This window comes from Chenopodium quinoa, unplaced genomic scaffold (genome assembly GCF_001683475.1).
Source record: "Chenopodium quinoa cultivar QQ74 unplaced genomic scaffold, ASM168347v1, whole genome shotgun sequence".
NCBI lineage: Eukaryota > Viridiplantae > Streptophyta > Magnoliopsida > Caryophyllales > Amaranthaceae > Chenopodium > Chenopodium quinoa.
Genome location: NW_018744420.1, coordinates 257,862 through 277,564, shown reverse-complemented (window position 1 = coordinate 277,564; position 19,703 = coordinate 257,862). Strand labels below are relative to the sequence as shown.

The 19,703-nt window shown below is 34.7% G+C and overlaps 1 protein-coding gene and 1 pseudogene across 1 annotated transcript; one reads left to right on the top strand and one right to left on the bottom strand.

The window, feature by feature from the left end:
- Positions 1–739: 739 nt before the first annotated feature.
- Positions 740–3,578, bottom strand: LOC110696948 (annotated as a pseudogene).
- Positions 3,579–6,035: 2,457 nt separating this feature from the next.
- Positions 6,036–16,023, top strand: LOC110696927 (CO(2)-response secreted protease-like). Its single transcript, XM_021874256.1, has 11 exons — positions 6,036–7,469; positions 7,584–7,684; positions 7,782–7,879; positions 9,418–9,579; positions 12,985–13,096; positions 13,287–13,827; positions 13,921–14,021; positions 14,313–14,555; positions 14,663–14,777; positions 14,910–15,123; positions 15,300–16,023. Exons 1-11 carry the CDS (start codon positions 7,359–7,361, stop codon positions 15,848–15,850), a joined length of 2,349 nt encoding a protein of 782 aa, XP_021729948.1. The 5' UTR covers positions 6,036–7,358; the 3' UTR covers positions 15,851–16,023.
- The last annotated feature ends 3,680 nt before the right edge of the window (positions 16,024–19,703 follow it).

Sequence of the window (19,703 nt, the reverse complement as noted above, 5' to 3'; positions counted from 1 at the left end):
TAAAATAAAATAAAATTATGAATTCCATCATACATCAATCATCTCAAACTTTGATCTCCCAAACAAAGAAGGTAGATAATATAATTCTCTACTACCTTCGTTTCATATTGTGTGCAACATTTACTATAAAAACAGTTGTTTTCATTATGAGTAACAATTGTTTTTTTTTTTCTTTCTTTTTTTGTTAAGTTGTAAATTCTCTTTATCTCTCATTTCATCACATAAGTCTCTATCATTTTTTTGTCTCCATTTTATATTCACAAACAAATTTTGCCTAAATTATGTGTTAAGGTTTTTGTTACACATAATATGAAAGTATGAAACAAAGGGTAGTAACAAAATTACAAAATGCAACATCTTCATTGAAAATATTACCCAAATTTACATTACAACAAAGTAAATTGAATCATGGATCTAATCTTAAAAAAAAATCTATACTCTTCAAGAAACTGATTTAGAATAGAACTAACCAAAACAACATTATAGACTTTAGAGTCTCTCAGGTTTAGTTATCTTATCTGAATGATTTTTGGGCTCGTAACTTTGTCCATAATTACTGTGCTGTTGTATGACAGATTAATGGTTTAGAGTCTTACTTATCTTGGAAGTTGTTGCAGTAAACGCCCTTGAAGAAAATAAGTTTGTTAGTCATCATATTAGAACTAAAACAGCAGCATAGAAAGGTAACATAAATTAAATCTTAAAAGAACAGGACAATTTCACCCTGTCATGATGCCTGTAGTGGTGACTTTACTATGTTTACACCTGGTAGACAGTTAATGAAATTTTTGTCGGCATAATCTTCCTCGAGAATCGAAGATAGATGCAAGAAACAGGAATAAAATCCATTAATTCGTAATCAACAGTGTTGGTGCTTCTCAACACAAGGGATATTGGAGGTTTTATGTCAGCTGAAGTTCACTACATATGAAGGGTGCCTTTGGGATTTTCTAACTGCAAATCTCAACAGCAGTATTTTTTTTTTTTTTTTTTTTTTTTTTTGTCTTTCAACGTTGCTGTGGCTTGATCCAACTACACCCAGGTTGCTTTATAACTCTCAAGTATTGTTATCAATTCCCTAACTTGAGCTGCATCTTCCCATTGTCCAGCATTTGCATCAACGTATGACAGCAATACATAAACTGCTGGGTTGTTTTCCACAATTCGAAGAATCAACCCAGCAACATTCCTTCCCAACTTTACATTTCTGTAAGACTGCACATGCATGAAACAGAGTCCACCAAATATTGTGATTAACCTTGTAATCCTCGCACTCAATTAGTCTCTCCATCTCGTCATCTAGTTCACTCTGTAAGGTCTACAATGCAAGAAAAGTGATCTACTCCAGGTTTGCAACACATAATCATCGATAATTGCATTAAATATGTAAATGCCATAGTAAATTATACCAGTACAGCAACAATTAGACCAAACAGCAGTAAAGGTGCCTTGATCAGGCTTAAGCCCAATCTCATTATGCATCAATGTGAAGTAGCTGACAGCTTGTTTCCCTCCTCCATATTGTGCTAATGCAGAGATGATGGCATTCCAACTCACAATGTTCCTTTTACTCATGTATAATTATCATAACAGACCAATCCAGAACCCCACATTTTGCATACAATGTGATGATCGAGGCCATTTCCTAACCCCTAAGAAGGTCTCGTTTAGAAATACATATCTTCGAATGTAGCAATGGAATACTGGAATGACTTAAGGCTGAAATACTAGAACACATGCTCAATACAATAGTTAGAGTGTATACATCTGGTCTGATTTTGACTTGTGCAGCTGAAGAAACAGTTCGAGAGCAATGGTCAGGGTATCCATTTCACAAGAACCCCGAAATAATTGCATTCCAAGTAATCAGACTTTTAGAGTGCATGCAGCAAAATTTTTGACAGTCCTGATTAATGTCACCTTGCTTAGAGCATGCAGACACCAAAGCATTAATAACTTCACTTGTTAGACTGAACCCATTTTTAGCACACGGGCATAGATCATCTGGACAAATACTAATCTATCTAAGCTAGCTAAGAGTGCTACGATAGTATACTCGTCTGGAACAAACCTAATCCTCTGAATCCCTGTGTAAGCTAAGATTGCTAATTGCATATCATTGTTATGATTGCATCCGGCTATCATAGTGTTCCATAAAACAACATTTTCCTCCATTTCCTATTTCTCAAATGCATTTTTTTTTTACATAATCTAACAGCCCGTACTTGGCATTCATGGCCATAGCAGCATTGCTAATAGCTATGCAAAATTCATAGCCTGCCCTTACAGCCTGAGCATGTCACGGAAAGCACATGTTGAGAATCAAATTGAAGCTCATAAGACTAACAAAAGTTAATTCAGTAGCTCTTAACCGTGCCTCTAACATTTCTTGGAATATATCACCAAGGCCTGTTCCTTCTTCTCAAGACTTGCTAACCAATGTATAAGTACTTTATACATAATCACACCGCGAATCGCATTGCGTACCATCTCATCTGTATCTTCAAATCCTTGTAAGCACCAATGGAATTTCCAGGGTCAAAATGCATTGTAAGCAATGAGTTTATCACTAAGCTCCAACCCAAAAATCTGCTGTTACTGATCAACGAATGCACTTGCCTCCCAAAGCCATATAATTCGACAACAGGACACAAGCTAAGAACGCAAGCAAAAGTGAAATTGTCATGGCTCACACCCAACATATGCATTTTCCTAAACGAATCAAATGCAATATCATCATACCCCATTTCAGAAAAAGCAGCAATTACAGCATTCGAAGGCGCTACATTACGCTGAGGCATTTCATCAAGCAGTTGGCAGGCATAATGAACTTGACCCAACTTAGTAAATGCTGATAACAAGTGGTCCAAGAGTAAGTATGAGGGATACCCAATTCAGCAAAAACAAGTCTTAACAGAACCCAAGTCATTAGGATTTATTTCTTTTTAAGAAAAAACCCAAGTCATGACTCTTGAGTTTTGGCATAGAGTGAATGAGTGATAGCGTGAAAGGAGAGTGGTTTGAGACATGGAGGAAAGATTTAATTAAGTCGGGAAAATGGTGTTGGTCTATGGGTCCCTTTCTATGTGGAGAAGCCTATTTAATTTGGTGATCTTCTTTTGGGGCAAGTAGTATAACTTATGCTCAAATTTAAAACTTTTTTAAGAAGCTCCACTTTGGCTTTTGTGATACCTTTTCTTGTCAAAATAGATGCGCAACAAGCCAACAAAATTCTTTGATAACCTCTCTTGTGGACAATAGAGTGAGATTGAGGGGAAGGAAAATTAGTGAGAGAGAGAGATATACAGAGGGTTTTTAAAGAGTAGCTCATTCACGTTTTTTAGTGAGCTACTCTATGGAATCAGCTTGTCCGAGACATCAAGGTTTCATCTTCATCAATGGTATGATTGTTGTTTGCTGCTAAAGTTGTGAGTTACAGCTGCTGGACAGAACACTATTTTCCGGTGACATTTTCTAAATTTCTTCCTTCGTAGTTTAGCTCTTATAATTGTTGTTATTGGGTAAATTGAGTTTTCGCTTTTAAGACTTGGAATTGTGTTTGTGCAACATTTTTTTATCATAATAAGAGCAAATGAGCATTGGGTAAACTCCGGCCTAATTGTCATGTGGTTTTTACTGTTCTCTTTGAAGGGGTTTTCCACGTAAATATCATGTGTTCATTGCTTGGTTGTTTGTGCTATTTCATTGCTATTGCCCCAACGTAAGAAACAATGGATGACATGTACGGTTGCGACGAACGTCTCCAAGCCTGTAAGGGGTGTTGTAGTATAGATGATCACTTTAACCCAACCCCTTATATTCTAAATTAAAGCAAATGATTGAAACAACATTTTAAACAAGTCAAGTATTAATGTTATTTATGAGTTACTATTACTTGAAACAAGTTATTAATCCTATATTTCTTAGGTTTGAGGCTAAAGTAGCCTAAATCTTCCATATTTTCAAGCAAATGAATAAATTACCGGTTAAAACATGTCACGCATGATTTTATTAGTTTCTATGTATCACTTCAAACAAGTTATTAATCCCTAACTTTCTATGCTTTGAGGTTTAAGTCGCCTAAAATTAAATGAGCTAAAAGGTCAATCTTGGCTAGTGTCTTTCCCATCTTCCATATTTTCAAGCAAATGAATAAATAACACTTTAAACATCACATATGGTTTATTTATGAGTTTCTATTACTTCAAACAAGTTATTAATCATAATTTTAATTTCTAAGGTTTAACGTTAAATTAGTCTAAAATGTGCTAAAAAGGCCATATTTTGCTAGTTTCTTATATAACTTCCATATTTTCAAGGAAATTATGAAGTAACACTATTACCATGTCGTTATTTGTGATGTTTTTTTATTACTTTGAACAAGCTATTAATCCTAAATTTCTAAGGTTTAATGTTCAAGTATAGACTAAAATGAGCTAAAAGGACCATATTTGACTAGTTTCTTACCTATATATCTTCCATATATTTAAGAAAATTAATTAAATATCATTATAAACATATCACATTTGGTTATTAATGTATGTGTTTCTATTACTTCAGACAAGTTAGGTTCTGTTCAGTTCCCCTTAAAAAAAAACATTTAGTAAAAATAATTTCAATTTAATAAAAATAAGTTCAGTTTAGTAAAAAATTTCAGTTCATTAGAAATCAATAACTCTAAAGAAGAAATATAATAGAGAATCAGTATTAATAATTTTAATTCAGCAAAATTAATTTAGTTCAGTAAAAATAATTATGTTTAGCAAAAATAGTTTCAGTTCAGTAAAATTAATTTCGGTTCAGCAAAAATAAGGTGAAGTGAACGAGACCTTACAAGCCCTAAATTTCTAAGTTTTGAGGTTCAAGTATCGTACAATCAACTATAAAGGCCATATATATTCGGCTAGTTTTATTCTTTCCTATATGTTCCATATATTCAAAAAAATAACTCCTTTTAACACATTTTAAACTTGTCACATATTTTATGGGTTTCTATTACTTCATACAAGTTATACATACTAATGCTATGTTTAAATAGAGAGAAATGGAGGGAAAGGAAGAGAAGAGAAGAGAAATGAAGGGATGCATCCTCCCTTGTTTGGATATCTAATGCAAGGAGGGAAGGGAAGGGAAGGGAATTGGAAGGATTCATTTCCCTTCCACTTTTAAATAAATCAAATCCCTCCATTGTTGGAGAGATTTGGAAGGAAAATGAAAGGTCTTCTTCTCCCTCCCGTCACCTCCCTTTCCCTTCCCTCTTTTTCCTTCCCTCCCTTTCCCTTCACTATTGTTATCCAAACATAGTGTAACGGTGTGTTTGGACATAAAAAAAAGGGAAAGAAGAGGATGGAAGAATGATGTGTTTCTTTCCAAATCTCTCATTAATTTCTAACAAACTAATCTTTTCATTTCTCTCCCCTCCAACTCCTTTCCTTCCTCATTTGTTATTCAAATGATAGATAATCCATCCCTCAATTTCCCATCCCTCTCTTCCCTCCATTTTCTTCAATCCAAACAAAGAATAAATGTTTAAATTTTGAGGTTCAAGTAGCCCAAAATTAGCTATTAGGCTATTTTCTTTCCCATCTTCCATATTTTTAAGCAAATAAAGCTAGTAACACATTAAACGAAGTAAAAAAATGAACTGGAAAATGAAGAAAAGAGGGGCAAAAGCAAAAGGTCAATGCTCAAACTCTCCAAATCTGGCTATATTACATTTTCTCAACATTTCATGCTTTATTTTTTTATGTTTATGAAGCAACATTTCATGCTTTATATGTTACAATAGTTTATTACAACATTTTTTTTTATAAGGTACTATGACCGTCCCTTTTTGTTGACCAATTTTAGCAAATTTTACGGGAATTAAAAAATGGAAAAATAAAAATAGTAAAAGTACATTGAAAAGTTAATTTTACATGTGATTGCAAAAAAGTAGAGCGAGAAAGTAATAAAAGTGCATAAACAAGGTAAATTCACATTGGAAAACTAACTTTGTACAAATATTGTTGCCAATTGGAGGGTATTTTTAAGAAATGAATTCATTATTTTAACCAAGAAATTGGGCAAATGGGTCAATCAAAAAGGGATGGAGGTAATAATTTTTTTTAAAAATTGATTTTTTATAGGCATCTTATTAGTTTTCCACAAAATTTTCAACTCCCAATTAAGGAAAATATAAGTTACTCAATTTGAGTTACAATCAATGTTACTCAAGGTTCAACTCCCAATTAGGGAAAATATAAGTTACTCAATTTGAGTTACAATCAATGTTACTTAAGGGATACGGAGGTCATTTCGATGTGTAAGTTGGGGGTAAGTTAGGCCCATATCTTTGCAATGTTAGGGTTTTGGTTCGCCTGGAAATTGAATTTGGAATCTAGAAGAATTCTCTAATCACCACCACTTAGGACGGCGATAGTGGTTGGGAAGGTGATAGGAAACCACCGATTACAATACTGGTTGGGACCGGTTGGATGACCTGTGTTCAGCATATGGTCTTCCTCCTCCTACCAAACTAGCTCACGTTAGTAGTAGATCCATGGCTCCCAAAATTTTCCTTATTCCTCCTTCTACAATGTTGCCACGAATTAATTGCTTTCCCTAAGGGGTTGATATGACCCCACTTTACACTCTTTACTACTAGGGTGTTTTCTGTTTTGCCCCGAAACGGCGTTGGGGCGCGGCCATTGTTAAGAAAAGAAGAAGAAGAAGAAGAAGAAGAAGAAGAAGAAGAAGAAGAAGAAGAAGAAGAAGAAGAAGAAGAAGAAGAAGAAGAAGAAGAAGAAGAAGAGGACAAAGGGGAGTCGAAGAGGAAGGCGGAGAGATGGCAATGGTTTTGATGGGTTTTGGTTGGTGGTTGTGATAATGGTGTTGGTACGGTGGCTATGATAAAGATGCAGTGAAGTCTGCAGGATGAGTTTGATTTTAATTTATTTTTTTTTTAAAAAAAAAATACCTGCCACTTGAGTAACAAGATTTGTTACTCAAAATGAGTCACCTAGGCCAGCTCATTTGCTTAAGTGCTTAAGTATTGTTTAACCAACAAAAAAAAAAAAAAAAAAAAAAAAAAAGTTAGTGCTCAAGTATTGCAAAACTTTAAGGCATTCAATGCAATTAGTCTTTGGTTTTTTAGAAAACAAAAATCTCAAATATAAAATTTATGTAATTTGTGATATTTTATTTCTCTTAACTGACCCCAGAATCAAGTTTCCTAAGGAGTGTAAGGAATCAAGTACTTTGACAAACAAACACTCTGTCCCTCTCTTTCATTCCTTACATGAAAACACAACACTACATACTCTTCTCTCTCTTACTTCATCATTCCATCTTCACTTCACCACTCTTCCTCCTCCTCCATGACTTCTCCCCTCCTCTTCATCTCCCTCTCCCTCCTCCTCTCTTCCTCCTCTTCGTCGTCGCTACCGCCATCGCCGCCATCATCATTATCCAATGATCATATCCCTCAAGTAATCCATTCATTCCTGAAACACATATATACATCTCATCTCATTTTTCTTGATTATTATACAAACTTCTAATTAATTAACTAACCTTATTTGTGATTAACTACAAAAATGCAGAGTTATATAGTTTACATGGGTGGATCAAATGATCAAGATGAATTAGACATGAAAATCACTGAGTCAGCTCATTTACAATTGCTTTCTTCTGTTATTCCAAGGTATGATCAAATCATTTCTATTACAATTTATGAATTAATATTGAAACTAAATGTTGATGATTTTGATAAAATTAAATCAAATAAAAAAATGATACAGTTCGGAAAGAGAGAGGATGTCGGTGGGTCATGTATACCATCATACATTCAGGGGATTCTCTGCCTTTCTTACTGCCACTGAAGCTTCTCTGCTTTCTGGTACTTTTCTTTATTCTACTCCCTCACCTTCAATCTATCTAATTCTTATCATTATATTCCTTCTTTATTATTATTATTATTATTATTTTTTATTATATATTAGTACGTCTGTAATTCGAAAAATAATACGACTTTATATTATAGTCCGTACTTTGTATGTGTGATAATACTTGGTAGGACTTCCTAATGAGATCTTATTCAATTGTTTTCTTTAGATATAAGTTTAGACTTGTTACACTTGTTAAGTTATAATGGAGACAAAATACTACCTTCGTTTTTATTTAGTTGATACCTTTTGCTTATTACATTTGCCAACGTACTACTTTAATAATTTATTATCTCTAATTTTTGACATTGTAAAATTATAAAAAGTGGATATTAATAAATAGACATTGAGACGATTCAAACAAAAACTCACTTGAGTATGTTTTATCGTTGCTTTAATCATAAATGCTAGTCAAAGTGTAGTTTATGAATAATGTAAAAGTCAAATGGTGTCAACTAAAAAAACGGAGGTAGTAGCAAACAAACAAGTTTATATTACCGGTCAAAATGAGTCACTTAACTTAAAAAAAAAACGTACTTCTAGTACTTATTCTACCTCAATAAACTTTATTCAAGCGATTGTTTACATTATTAATTTTTATACTTTAATCTTATTTTATTTATTGGTTCATAAATTAAAATTGATGCTAATAAAATTATTGAAATTGTCTAAGAGAAAAGTTTCCTGATAAACGAAAAAACGTTTATCCTATAAATAAATTAACAACATTTTAGTAAATGTGGGCTCATTGATGTTGATTTAATTACAAAAGAGTTATGTTGGCTTCATATTTTATGTTGATTTATTTACATAAATGTCACTACATAAACGTTTTTAATTTATCATGCACAAAGATAAATTGGGGCTTTCTCCGTCTAAAAATGCTCCCTCCATTTCATAATGATGTTCCTGTTTACGTAAATCGATGTAAGTTTTTACTCGTCTTTGACCGCAAATATCTTTAATATCACTTTAGCAAAAATTATAAAAGTTAGATATTAATAATGTAATCATCAAGACGAATCAAAATATATCCCACATGACTATATTTGTTCTTATAAATTGAGAGAAATTAAGAAGATTCTCTCTTATTTTTAAAAAGTCAAAGATTCCAAACAGAAATATTATTGCGGAACGGAGGGAGTAATTTAGTGATAGTTAAAGCTATGTATTGACATTTCCAACGAAAAAAAAAGGTTATGTATTGACAAAGAATGTATGATCGACCAAAAGAAATAGGTAAGATATTGAGGTACGGCCAAACTTATGGCGGTACTTACACCCATTTGATCTATTTTTTTTTTCTTATTAGGAAGTGATTGGAATTCGAGTAGAATTCCTAGACGTGAGTGTAAATTTGTACTTTTGACTAAAAAAAGTGTGCAAAACACATATAATTGATTAGTGTAGTGTAGGAAGTGGTAAAGTAAGATGTAATTGATTGAGGTGCAATAATATTATAGTAATATTATTATTAAAAAAATGGAGACAGGTCATGATGAAGTAATATCAGTGTTTCGTGATCCAAGTTTGGAGCTCCACACTACAAGATCTTGGGATTTCTTGGATCAGCAATCTGGACTTGGAACTCATTTTCAATTTCAGAAGCATGGATTTCCCTCCTCTGATGTCATCATTGGAATGATTGACACAGGTATTTCTAAGCTTCTCATTTAATTCTTTTGTTTCAACTGTTTTATTTTTAGAAACTATATTATTCATTTTGATGAATCTTTGAAAATTTTGGTTTCTTAAAATTAAAATTAATTGGAGGTTATTGCCAAAAAAAAAAAAAAAAAAAGTAACAATGTGTTTTCCGTATGACTGGCTACACGTGTGTTCGGATGACAAATGAATAACCGTAACCAGGTGAACGTTGACCGAGTAACCCCTAGTCGAGTAACCCTTGACTGTCTAAGTAACCCATAATCGATCGAGTAATCCTTAATTGAGTAACCCTTGACTGATTGTGTAACCCTTGACTGATCGGATAACCCCTGACCTATTGAGTAACCCCTGATCGAATAACTCTTGACTAACCGAATAACCCCTAAACAAGTAACCCCAGCCACACGGTGTGGGCAGATAAAACTTTGTGCAAAAGTACATGATTGAGTTTTGGAGTACTTTGGTGAAAAGTTAGAAAAAAAAAAGTGTAAAATTCTTATAGAGATTAGTCTAAATATTTTGATTTCAACATTTCTTTTTTTTATTTTTTTTAATGATTTCTTTATTAATTTAGTTTAGAAACATTCTTTATTAATTTAGTTTAGAAACTTATACGAATATAAATGTTTGGTTAAACTCGGCATCTTTGATGTTCACCTATGAATTGTTTAATGTTAAAATTTAAGGAGGGTTTTTTTTTTATTTGCTTATAGACAAAAGTCACTTATTTATACTGAAATTTGTCATCCTTATAGTCGTCATTAAGCTATACAAGTAGTTTAAGTTAATTCTATCAGATCACTTATCATATTATTCATGTCGTTTCAAAAGTTAATTCTGATGTTCTTTGTCTCAAATTTTATGATATAAAATAAATAACGAACTATACTATTTATTATCATCAAGTCATTTGTATAATCCTATATTATTGCAAATGATCATAAACAATTCAACAATGAGACGATTAGTTAAACAATAATATGATAAAAGAAATAATGGAACAATATGAAAAGGTTGATAAGTGATTAAGTGAATGATTATAGAGTACTCAAGTTGATGAACACAACATTAAAACAAACCATCTCTTTGGCCCGTTCAATGTACGAGTTTATTATAAAAACATAAACTATTGGGTGCAGTCCGCACCCAATATGTTTCGTGCGGCGTCGGAGGAGACGATGAAGACGACGATGACGACAGTAATGGTGGATGACGCCAGTGGCGGAGCCAGGATTTGTAATCCGGAGGGACAATTTTTAGATGTTTAATAATCGACAATAATTATAAGAAAAAAGAAATTGATCACATAAATTGTTTAATATATATTTGAAATCGCTTATGAGATATGACAATTATTCTTATATGGTGAAAGAGGAGTTGTTAAAAAATTAATTGCATATTAAGAAATTTATTAACCAAATTTTTTTTTTATGCTGGTAAACCCCAATTTTAAGGTATGTAATCCTTAATAATCGATAAATATGATTTATCAAATGATAAGCATTTACACAAATTGATAGTAGATGTAAAGGGATTTGGGTTACATTTTAAAAAAAAAAAATAATAATAAATAAATAAACTTTCTTTGACTAAAAATAAAATTGGAAACTTAGTTCCAAACAAGTTATAAAAAAAATAGAATTTAGGCACACATAATTAGAGAGATAAAAAAATACGGAGACATGTGTTCATTACAAATAGTTTAATAACACATTAGTAATCACTATCAACAAGGCGATACTTGATTAAACAGTTAAATGAGAGTAATTAGAGGTTTGAAGACTTATAATACTTTGTATATATAAATTACGTACTATATAATGAAATTTAAAAACCAGTTAAAAAAAAATGGCAAAATCCAAAAACAAGAAAAAGAAGTTAAATAGGAGCACTTTGTATAAACTATAAAATGAAATAAAAATAAAGTCCAAAAATAGCAAAAAGAAACAAAAAAAATGATCGGGTAAAGAATCGAACCTAGGATCAAAGAGAAATACAAGCTTTACTCAAGCCCATCAACCACCAGACCAAATGTTGTCTTTGTTATATAAGATATACATGTAAGGTATTTATTCTTATTTACAGCATTTATTTAAGCTAACATAAATTAAATTTTTTTTTGGAAAAATGGGGGGACAACCGTCCCCCCTTGTTCCTACATGGCTCCGCCCCTGGATGACGCGATGACGATCTGAATTAACCAATCATAATTATCCAAAGGGGGGTATTGCTTCAAAATTGATGATTGAATTGAAATTGTTGTTGGATCGAAATTGCTATTAAATTGAAGTTGTTGTTGCGATCTCCTTCATTGCGTTTGATGCTTGGTTTGTGTGGTTCGTTGCTGATTTGCATGGTTGGGCACTCCGCCTGGCTGCGTGACTGGCCGCGGCGGCAGGAGCTGCAGTGTGGCTGGCAGGGTGCTCCTAATTGAAAAATGTAAATCAAGATGAATCAAACAAGATCATATATACATCGATAATTTCTTATTTATACACAATATTAATTGCCAAAGTATTATGGAGTACATTTCATTTGCAATTGATTCCACAAAGATTCAATGTGTAATCAAAATTTGAGAAATAGATTAGAGGGAGTAAAAATTTTAAAAATTCTCATTGGTGGCCTTAGTCGGTTGTAAGTTTTTAACAATGTAACGTTATCTAGAGGTGTCAAAATCACACACGATCTGACCCGATCCGAAACCAACCCGAAAAATATCCGATTCAGATTTCGACTTGCCTGAACACAATAATGTAACATGACTCAAGTTTAAAAATTGACCCGATCCAACCGACTTCACCAAAAACTAATCCAAACACCCGAATTGATATCTCTCGCTATCAATGATTAATTCCCTAAAAAATAATGTACCCTAAAACCTACTTTTATAGTATACATTATTTATTTGTATTTTATTGTCCTTCTAGCTCTTTAAGAAAGAACAAATATAATTGGCTACCTAGGAAATCTAGATGATTCATAAAAGTGATGGGGCTGGATGAAATTGACTTGCTAACAACTCAAATTAAAGGTCCACTTTGATGGTATACAAATTATATAGGGCCACCATAATAATATGGATAATCTTGATTTAGATTAATGTGCGAATCGATAAAAGACTAGATGTGTACAATTAATTTCAACGACAATTTAGTAAATTAGCCATAATTTTTTTTTTTTTTTTTGACTTGATGTAAGTGTCAATTCGGGTCATTGTTTGGTCGGGTGTAGTTGGCTGATTTCATTTTAAGGCACATTATGTTGTTAATTGTTGGGTCGTTTTTTTGACACCTCGTAAGCATGTAACAAGACAACAAACGATGCCAAAATTTTCTTATGTAAGTACAGTATATAGCATAAAATCAGCTTAGCAGTGTTACTGTTTCAGGAATATGGCCTGAATCTCCAAGTTTCACCGACGAAGGTCTTGGAGAGATACCTCCAAGATGGAAAGGAGTTTGCATGGAAGGCTCCGACTTCAAGAAGTCTGATTGTAACAGGTAATTACTCGGAATTATGTCACCTGAATTTTACTTATCTTATTCACTCTGTTCTGATTTAGCATGCCCCATGTTTTTTTTTAGACATTTTGTATTTATCACTTAATTTTCTGAAACCCAAGGATTTTTTGGGATTTAAAGGGCATAGTATGCTGCTATGTGTGCTATCCTAAGCAAACATTTTTCACAGGAAATTAATTGGAGCAAAGAACTACATCCTCCAAGGCGGCTTTGGAAAATACAGCAACTCCACTGCCACCAAGTCAAGTGACTCAGCACGAGACCACGACAGCCATGGAACTCATACAGCATCAACTGCAGCAGGAGTCCAAGTTATGAATGCTAGTTATTTTGGATTAGCACAAGGCACGGCGAGAGGGGGTCTACCATCTGCTAGGCTTGCAGTTTACAAGGCCTGCACAATAGATAATTGCTCTGGTTCCACAATATTGAAGGCTATTGATGATGCTGTCAAAGATGGTGTTGACATAATATCAATATCTTTGGGTATGGATTTACTTTTACAGGCTGATTTCTTGAGTGACCCGATAGCCATTGCAGCGTTTCATGCATATCAAATGGGGATTATGGTGGTATGCTCAGCCGGAAATAGTGGTCCTGACCCATATACAGCAGTGAATACAGCCCCGTGGATATTTACTGTTGCTGCTTCCAATATTGACAGGGATTTAGAATCAGTCGTGCTCTTAGGAAACAATGCGAGTTTCAACGTGAGATGACAAGTCTGAATACTTGTACACCATTATACTACATTGCCTTAGAAAGTTTGGCATTCATGATAAATGATTTCATTTTCTATGTAGGGGTCTGGCATCACGTTGTCAAATCTTACTATCTCTAGCCAGTATCCACTAGCATTCGCAGGAGATATGGCTTCTGCGTTCACCCCTTCATCAGAAGCGAGGTAAGCCTTATTCATTAATTTCCAGAATTAAGTATGGTCAGATTGAATGGGACTCCATACACACCATTACGTTATAGTGATACCCCTGTCAGAGTTTTGACATGGGTAAGGATACTTTAAACTAATCTTTAGTCCAAAATCATAGAAATTTGTCATGAAGTAGCATTTTCGGACAAGTCACATATCAGCATAGTCTATCAGACCTGAATACCTAAGTTTAACATACTATATATGTAGGAGCTAATGGAACAGTCCAAAATTGCTATATCTAATACTCACTTTTCCTTGCAGCAATTGCTATCCAGGATCACTGGATCCTAAGAAAGTGGCTGGGAAAATATTGGTTTGTTTGAACAATTACCCTAGTATATCACGGCGAATCAAAATGTTAGAGGTACAAGATGCAGGTGCAAGTGGCTTGTTATACATCAGTAATGTTGAAAAAGGTGTGCCATATGATTCAGGTTCTTTCCCATTTACACAAGTCGGAGAAGATGATGGACTAAAGATACTGAAGTACATTAATTCTACGAGGTATGTTAATTATTTCATTAAACCTCAACATTTCAATGATGCTAGAAAATTCTATCAAAACTTACCTTAAGGTAAAGTACAAAAATGACTTCCATTGCCCACTACAGGGAACCAACAGCGACAATCCTGTCAACCGTGTCTGTGGAAAAATACAAACCAGCACCAACTGTTGCAGATTTCTCATCAAGAGGTCCTGGAGAATTCACTGAAAATATTCTTAAGGTACAAGTTAGTACAAGTGTCAATTGGTTCACCTTGACACAATATTTTTTTTTTTTGAAAGTACCTTGACACAATATTATATACTAATAAAATAGATATCTATTCAAAATTCTGTTTCTTATGTCATTGCAGCCAGACATTATGGCTCCTGGAGTTGCAATACTTGCAGCAAATATTCTAGAAACTGAACCAGGACAAGAATCTGTTGAAAAAGAGCCATCAAAATTTGCTATAAAATCCGGAACATCCATGGCTTGTCCTCATGTAACTGGTGCTGCGGCTTTCATTAAGTCCATACACCCTGAATGGACACCTTCCATGATTAAATCAGCTTTGATGACAACAGGTAATGCTGCAACTCCCCTTATTCTTACAATGCGAATACTTGGATACATATCCTGCTTGTTTATTACAATACATGAATACATATTTAACAATAGATCTTGCAAACTAGATAATCATTACTATATGTTATATTACAATTTTCCTGTCAATTCATAACCTTTCTCATATATCTTACAGCAATTGTTGCTGATAACATCGGGAAAGGCTTAACAAATAGTTCCGGAGACATTGCAAATCCACACGAAACTGGAGCTGGGGAGATAAGTCCAGTCAAAGCCCTTGATCCAGGACTCGTATTCCCAACCACTACAGAGGATTACTTTCATTTCTTATGTTATTGTGGATATAAAGAGAAAGTCCTTCGATCTATGTCAAGCACAAAGTTCAGTTGTCCAAAGGTTTCTTCAGATACGATTATATCCAACATAAATTATCCATCCATCTCCATAGGTGAACTGAAACGAAATCACGAAAAAACAGTTACTAGGCATGTTATCAATGTTGGATCGTCAAATGCATCATACACCGCCACTGTACAAGCTCCAGAAGGGTTAAAGGTAAATTTATTTCCGAAGCAGATAGATTTTCACAAGGGTTCTACTACAGCTATTTTTAATGTTTCATTCCATGGGAAACAAGCTCAGAAAGGCTATAATTATGGCTCATTGAATTGGTTCGACGGAATACATAATGTCCGCGTTGTATTTGCTGTAAATATTGTAGATTGATTGAACGAAGAATCACAATCCCACAGGCACATCGACCATGTAGCCAATAATTATACGTACATTACAAATGAGATATAGGAAAAAGATTCATTCTTTCTGCTAAATGTATAATATATGCTGTAACATGTGTATATTTCATACAGACCTCAATGGATTATCCTTTGAATGTAGTATAGTATGGCATCATTTATCCTATTTATTTAATTTAAAACGTTATTTTGCATATTTTGACTACGCTAATAGCTTAATACATCAATAGTTCAGTTCATATTCTTGTGAGGGAGCTGTACTTTATCTCCTTGGTAAACCCTTTTTGGAGTAAAAATTGGTAAAATTGCTAACATCGTTAGCAGTTTTATACAATTTTACTCTAAGACCAATACCAATAGCGATTTTAGGGTAAACCACTACTGGTGTTAGCAGTTTTACACATTTTTACTCGAAAATATTACACATGAACAAGCTTTATGGGTGAATTGAAGGTAATCCATGTAGGAATACAACTACTAGCACACAAAGGCCGGGGTTGCCGCACAATACAATTGTACTCAATATAAGCTGTGTGTACCATTCTTCATGGTCTAAACATACGAGGTAGTGAGGTACTATCTTTATGATTGTACGACATTGCAAGGATCTCATTTCGCTCAAAGATAGGATTAAGCAGGAATTTGAACGTAACTTAGTTTAGGAGTACGAACAAAGTTGCTAATGTTATGGCTAAGTATTGCAGGACTAATAGTAATTTATTAACTATGACTGTAAACTTTTAAATGACCATTGTTGAAGTTCATCAATTGAACTTCATTCTGGAAGAATTTTCCAGAAAAGCTTATGAAAAAATCGAGAGAAAAAGAAACTTGGAGAAGAAGATAGAAGTTTGTTGTTGATTGAATGAAAATATTACAGCAGAAAGACCATATTTATACAAGAGTTAGTTACATGATTCTGTTATGCAATAACAACCACTATTAGAAAACAGGCAAATTCCAACGGACCCAAAATTCCGTCGAAAAAAGCAAAATTTCCGACGGATTTATGTTCCGTTGGATATCTCCGACGAATTTAACCATTCCTCGGAAATCCGTCGGAAATTTCCGACGGAAATAAAATCCGTCGGATTATATGTGCTTTCCGATGGATTTTTCTGTCGTAATTTACAATTTCCGACGGATTTATAGTCTGTCGGAATATAATTAAAAAAAATTAATCTTTTTACCAAACCCTAAAACGCCTCTCTTTCCCCTTGAAATTTCCGCCTCTCTTACTTCTCTCCTCTTCTCCTTCTCTTTCTCTTTCTCATCTCCTTTTCTCCTTCGTAATCTGCTCTTTCTCCTTCCCTCTCTCTGCTCTTCTCCTTCCCTCTCTCTACTCTTCGATCTCCTTCTTCTTTTCTCTCCCTTTCTCCTTCTCTTCTCCTTCCGTTCTATGCTATTTCTCCTTCTCTTTCTACTCTTCTCCTTCGCTCTCTTGTTATCCTTCTCGCTCTTCTCCTTCTCTTTTCTTTCTTGCTGGGATGGGCTTGCAATTAACGGTTATTAACGGTTGTTCTTCTCTCTCGCCGGTGTCGAGTTGTGGTTTCTCTAGAAATTAACGGTTATTGAGGTCAAATTCGACCATGAAAACTCTAGATCTAGAGTTTTCATTGGTCGAATTTGGCCATATTAAACCCAATTTCGACGTCTTGTTTGATCAAATTAAAGTATGTATCTCTTTTTTTATTCTTAATTTTGATTTAATTAATTTGATGTTTTTTCGGTTTGTTTTTGAAAATATATGGTGGTGGTGGTGGACGTTGGAGTTCGGATTTTGGTGGCTGGGTTAGCGAGGTTGTGGTGGGTATAGATCTGGGTTGTGTTCGGATTTTTTTGATGTTTTTTTAGGTTGCGGTGTCGTGGTGGTAGAGAACTGGTTTCGGTTCAGTTTGGGTGGGTGGGGTTTAAATAGGGGCTGAAGGGAGGGAGGTTAGTTGGGGTTTAAATCAGGCCTGGAGGTTTGGTGGTTTAGCGAATCGAGCCTGGAGGTTAGTAGTGACGGTTGGTGGGGTCTGGTGGGTTAGGGTTAGGTGGGTTAATGTGGTGGGTCTGTTGGGTTAAGGGTTAGGTGGGTTAAGGTGGTGGGTTACGGTGGTGGGTCTGGTGGGTTAGGGTTAGATAGGTTAAGGTGGTGGGTCTGGTGGGTTAAGGTGGTGGGTCTGTTGGGTTAAGGCAGGTTAGTTGGTCACGTAGTGGCGGTTGGGGCTGGTTGCGGTGCTGATTTGGGGTTTTTTTTTTTTTTTTTTTTTTTTTAGCTTTTTCTGACGGAATTTCTGTCGGAACTTTTTGGCGGAATTGTGTCCGTCAGAAATTTCCGACGGACTTTTTCGGTGCCGAAAAATCTCTTGCGATGACTGAATTCCGTCGGAAAACTTCCGTCGAAAAAGTGTTTCCGACGGAATTTCCGTTGAAAAAGGTCGTTTTCCTATAAAAACGCTTCCGACAATTGGTTCCGACGAAAATTCCGTCGAAAATGTGTTTTCCGACGGATTTCAGGGTGTTTCCGACGGAATTTTTCCGTCGGAAATTGGCTGTTTTCTAATAGTGAACTTTTTCTAACAGAATAACAAACTGATGGCTGAGTTGTAACTTGCTGACTCTGCTGATTCATTATGCTGACATGGCTGCTAACTCAAGCTGTATACTCCAACACCCCCCCCCCCCCCCCCCCCCCCCCCTCAAACTTGGCAGTGGTGATTGAACCATGCCATGTTTGGATAGTAACACTTGCTGCTGAGGAGAAACGGGAAGTTGCTCAGTAATAAAGACACTGCATGTTGTTGCCCTGTAGGAATATAGCTGAGTTCAATGAGACCTTCTAGAACTTTATCTCTAGTGAAATGGCACCTCGATGTGCTTAGTCCTTTTTTAAAAGACTGGGTTTTTAGCAATGTGAATATCAGATTGGCTATCACAAAATAGCTTGACAGGCTTCAAATTCTCAATGCCTAACTCATCAAGCAATCTGGCTATCCATGCAACTTCAGTTGCAGCATGTGCCATTGCTCTATATTCAGCCTCAGTTGAGCTTTTGGAAATTGTACTTTGCTTCTTGGATTTCCAAGAGATAGGAGAATTTCCAAGAAGTAAGACATAGCCAGTTCTGATTTTTTGGAAGATGGGCAAGCAGCCCAATCAGAGTCACAAAAAGCTTGAAGAGAGAGTTGATCAGTTGCCTTGAGCAAAATTCCCTGACCAATAGTGTTTACAACATATCCTAAAGTGTGCTGTAGAGCTTGAACATGTGGAATCCTTGGAGATTGCATAAACTGGCTCAAAGTTTGAACAACAAATGCAAGAACATGCCTTATATTTTTTAGAAAATTCAATTTCCCAACATAACATCTATATAGAGCGGCATTATCATATAAATCACCCTGATAAGAATGAAGCTTCAGAGTAGAAGGAATGGGAGAGTTGACAGGCTTTGAAATATCGAGCTCACAATCTTGAAGAAGCCTTTTTTTTTTTGTGAATTTTCTCTGGGATAAGACATAACCATTGTCACACTTGCTCACTTCAATGCCAAGAAAATAGTTCAGATGCCCCAAGTCTTTAATACTGAAAATCTTGTTCAAGTGATCTTTCAGATCAGAAATTAACTAATCATTTGAGCATGTTATGATTATATCATCAACATAACTGCAACAATTGTTATGTCAATGCTATCTCTCTTCAGAAATAAGGAATAGTCATTCTTTGACTGAGTAAAACCTTGAAATTTCAGCTCTTCAACCAATTTGGCAAACCATTACGTAGATGCCTGTTTGAGGCCATATAGGGACTTTTTAAGTCTGCAAACATGTCCTGTAGGAGCA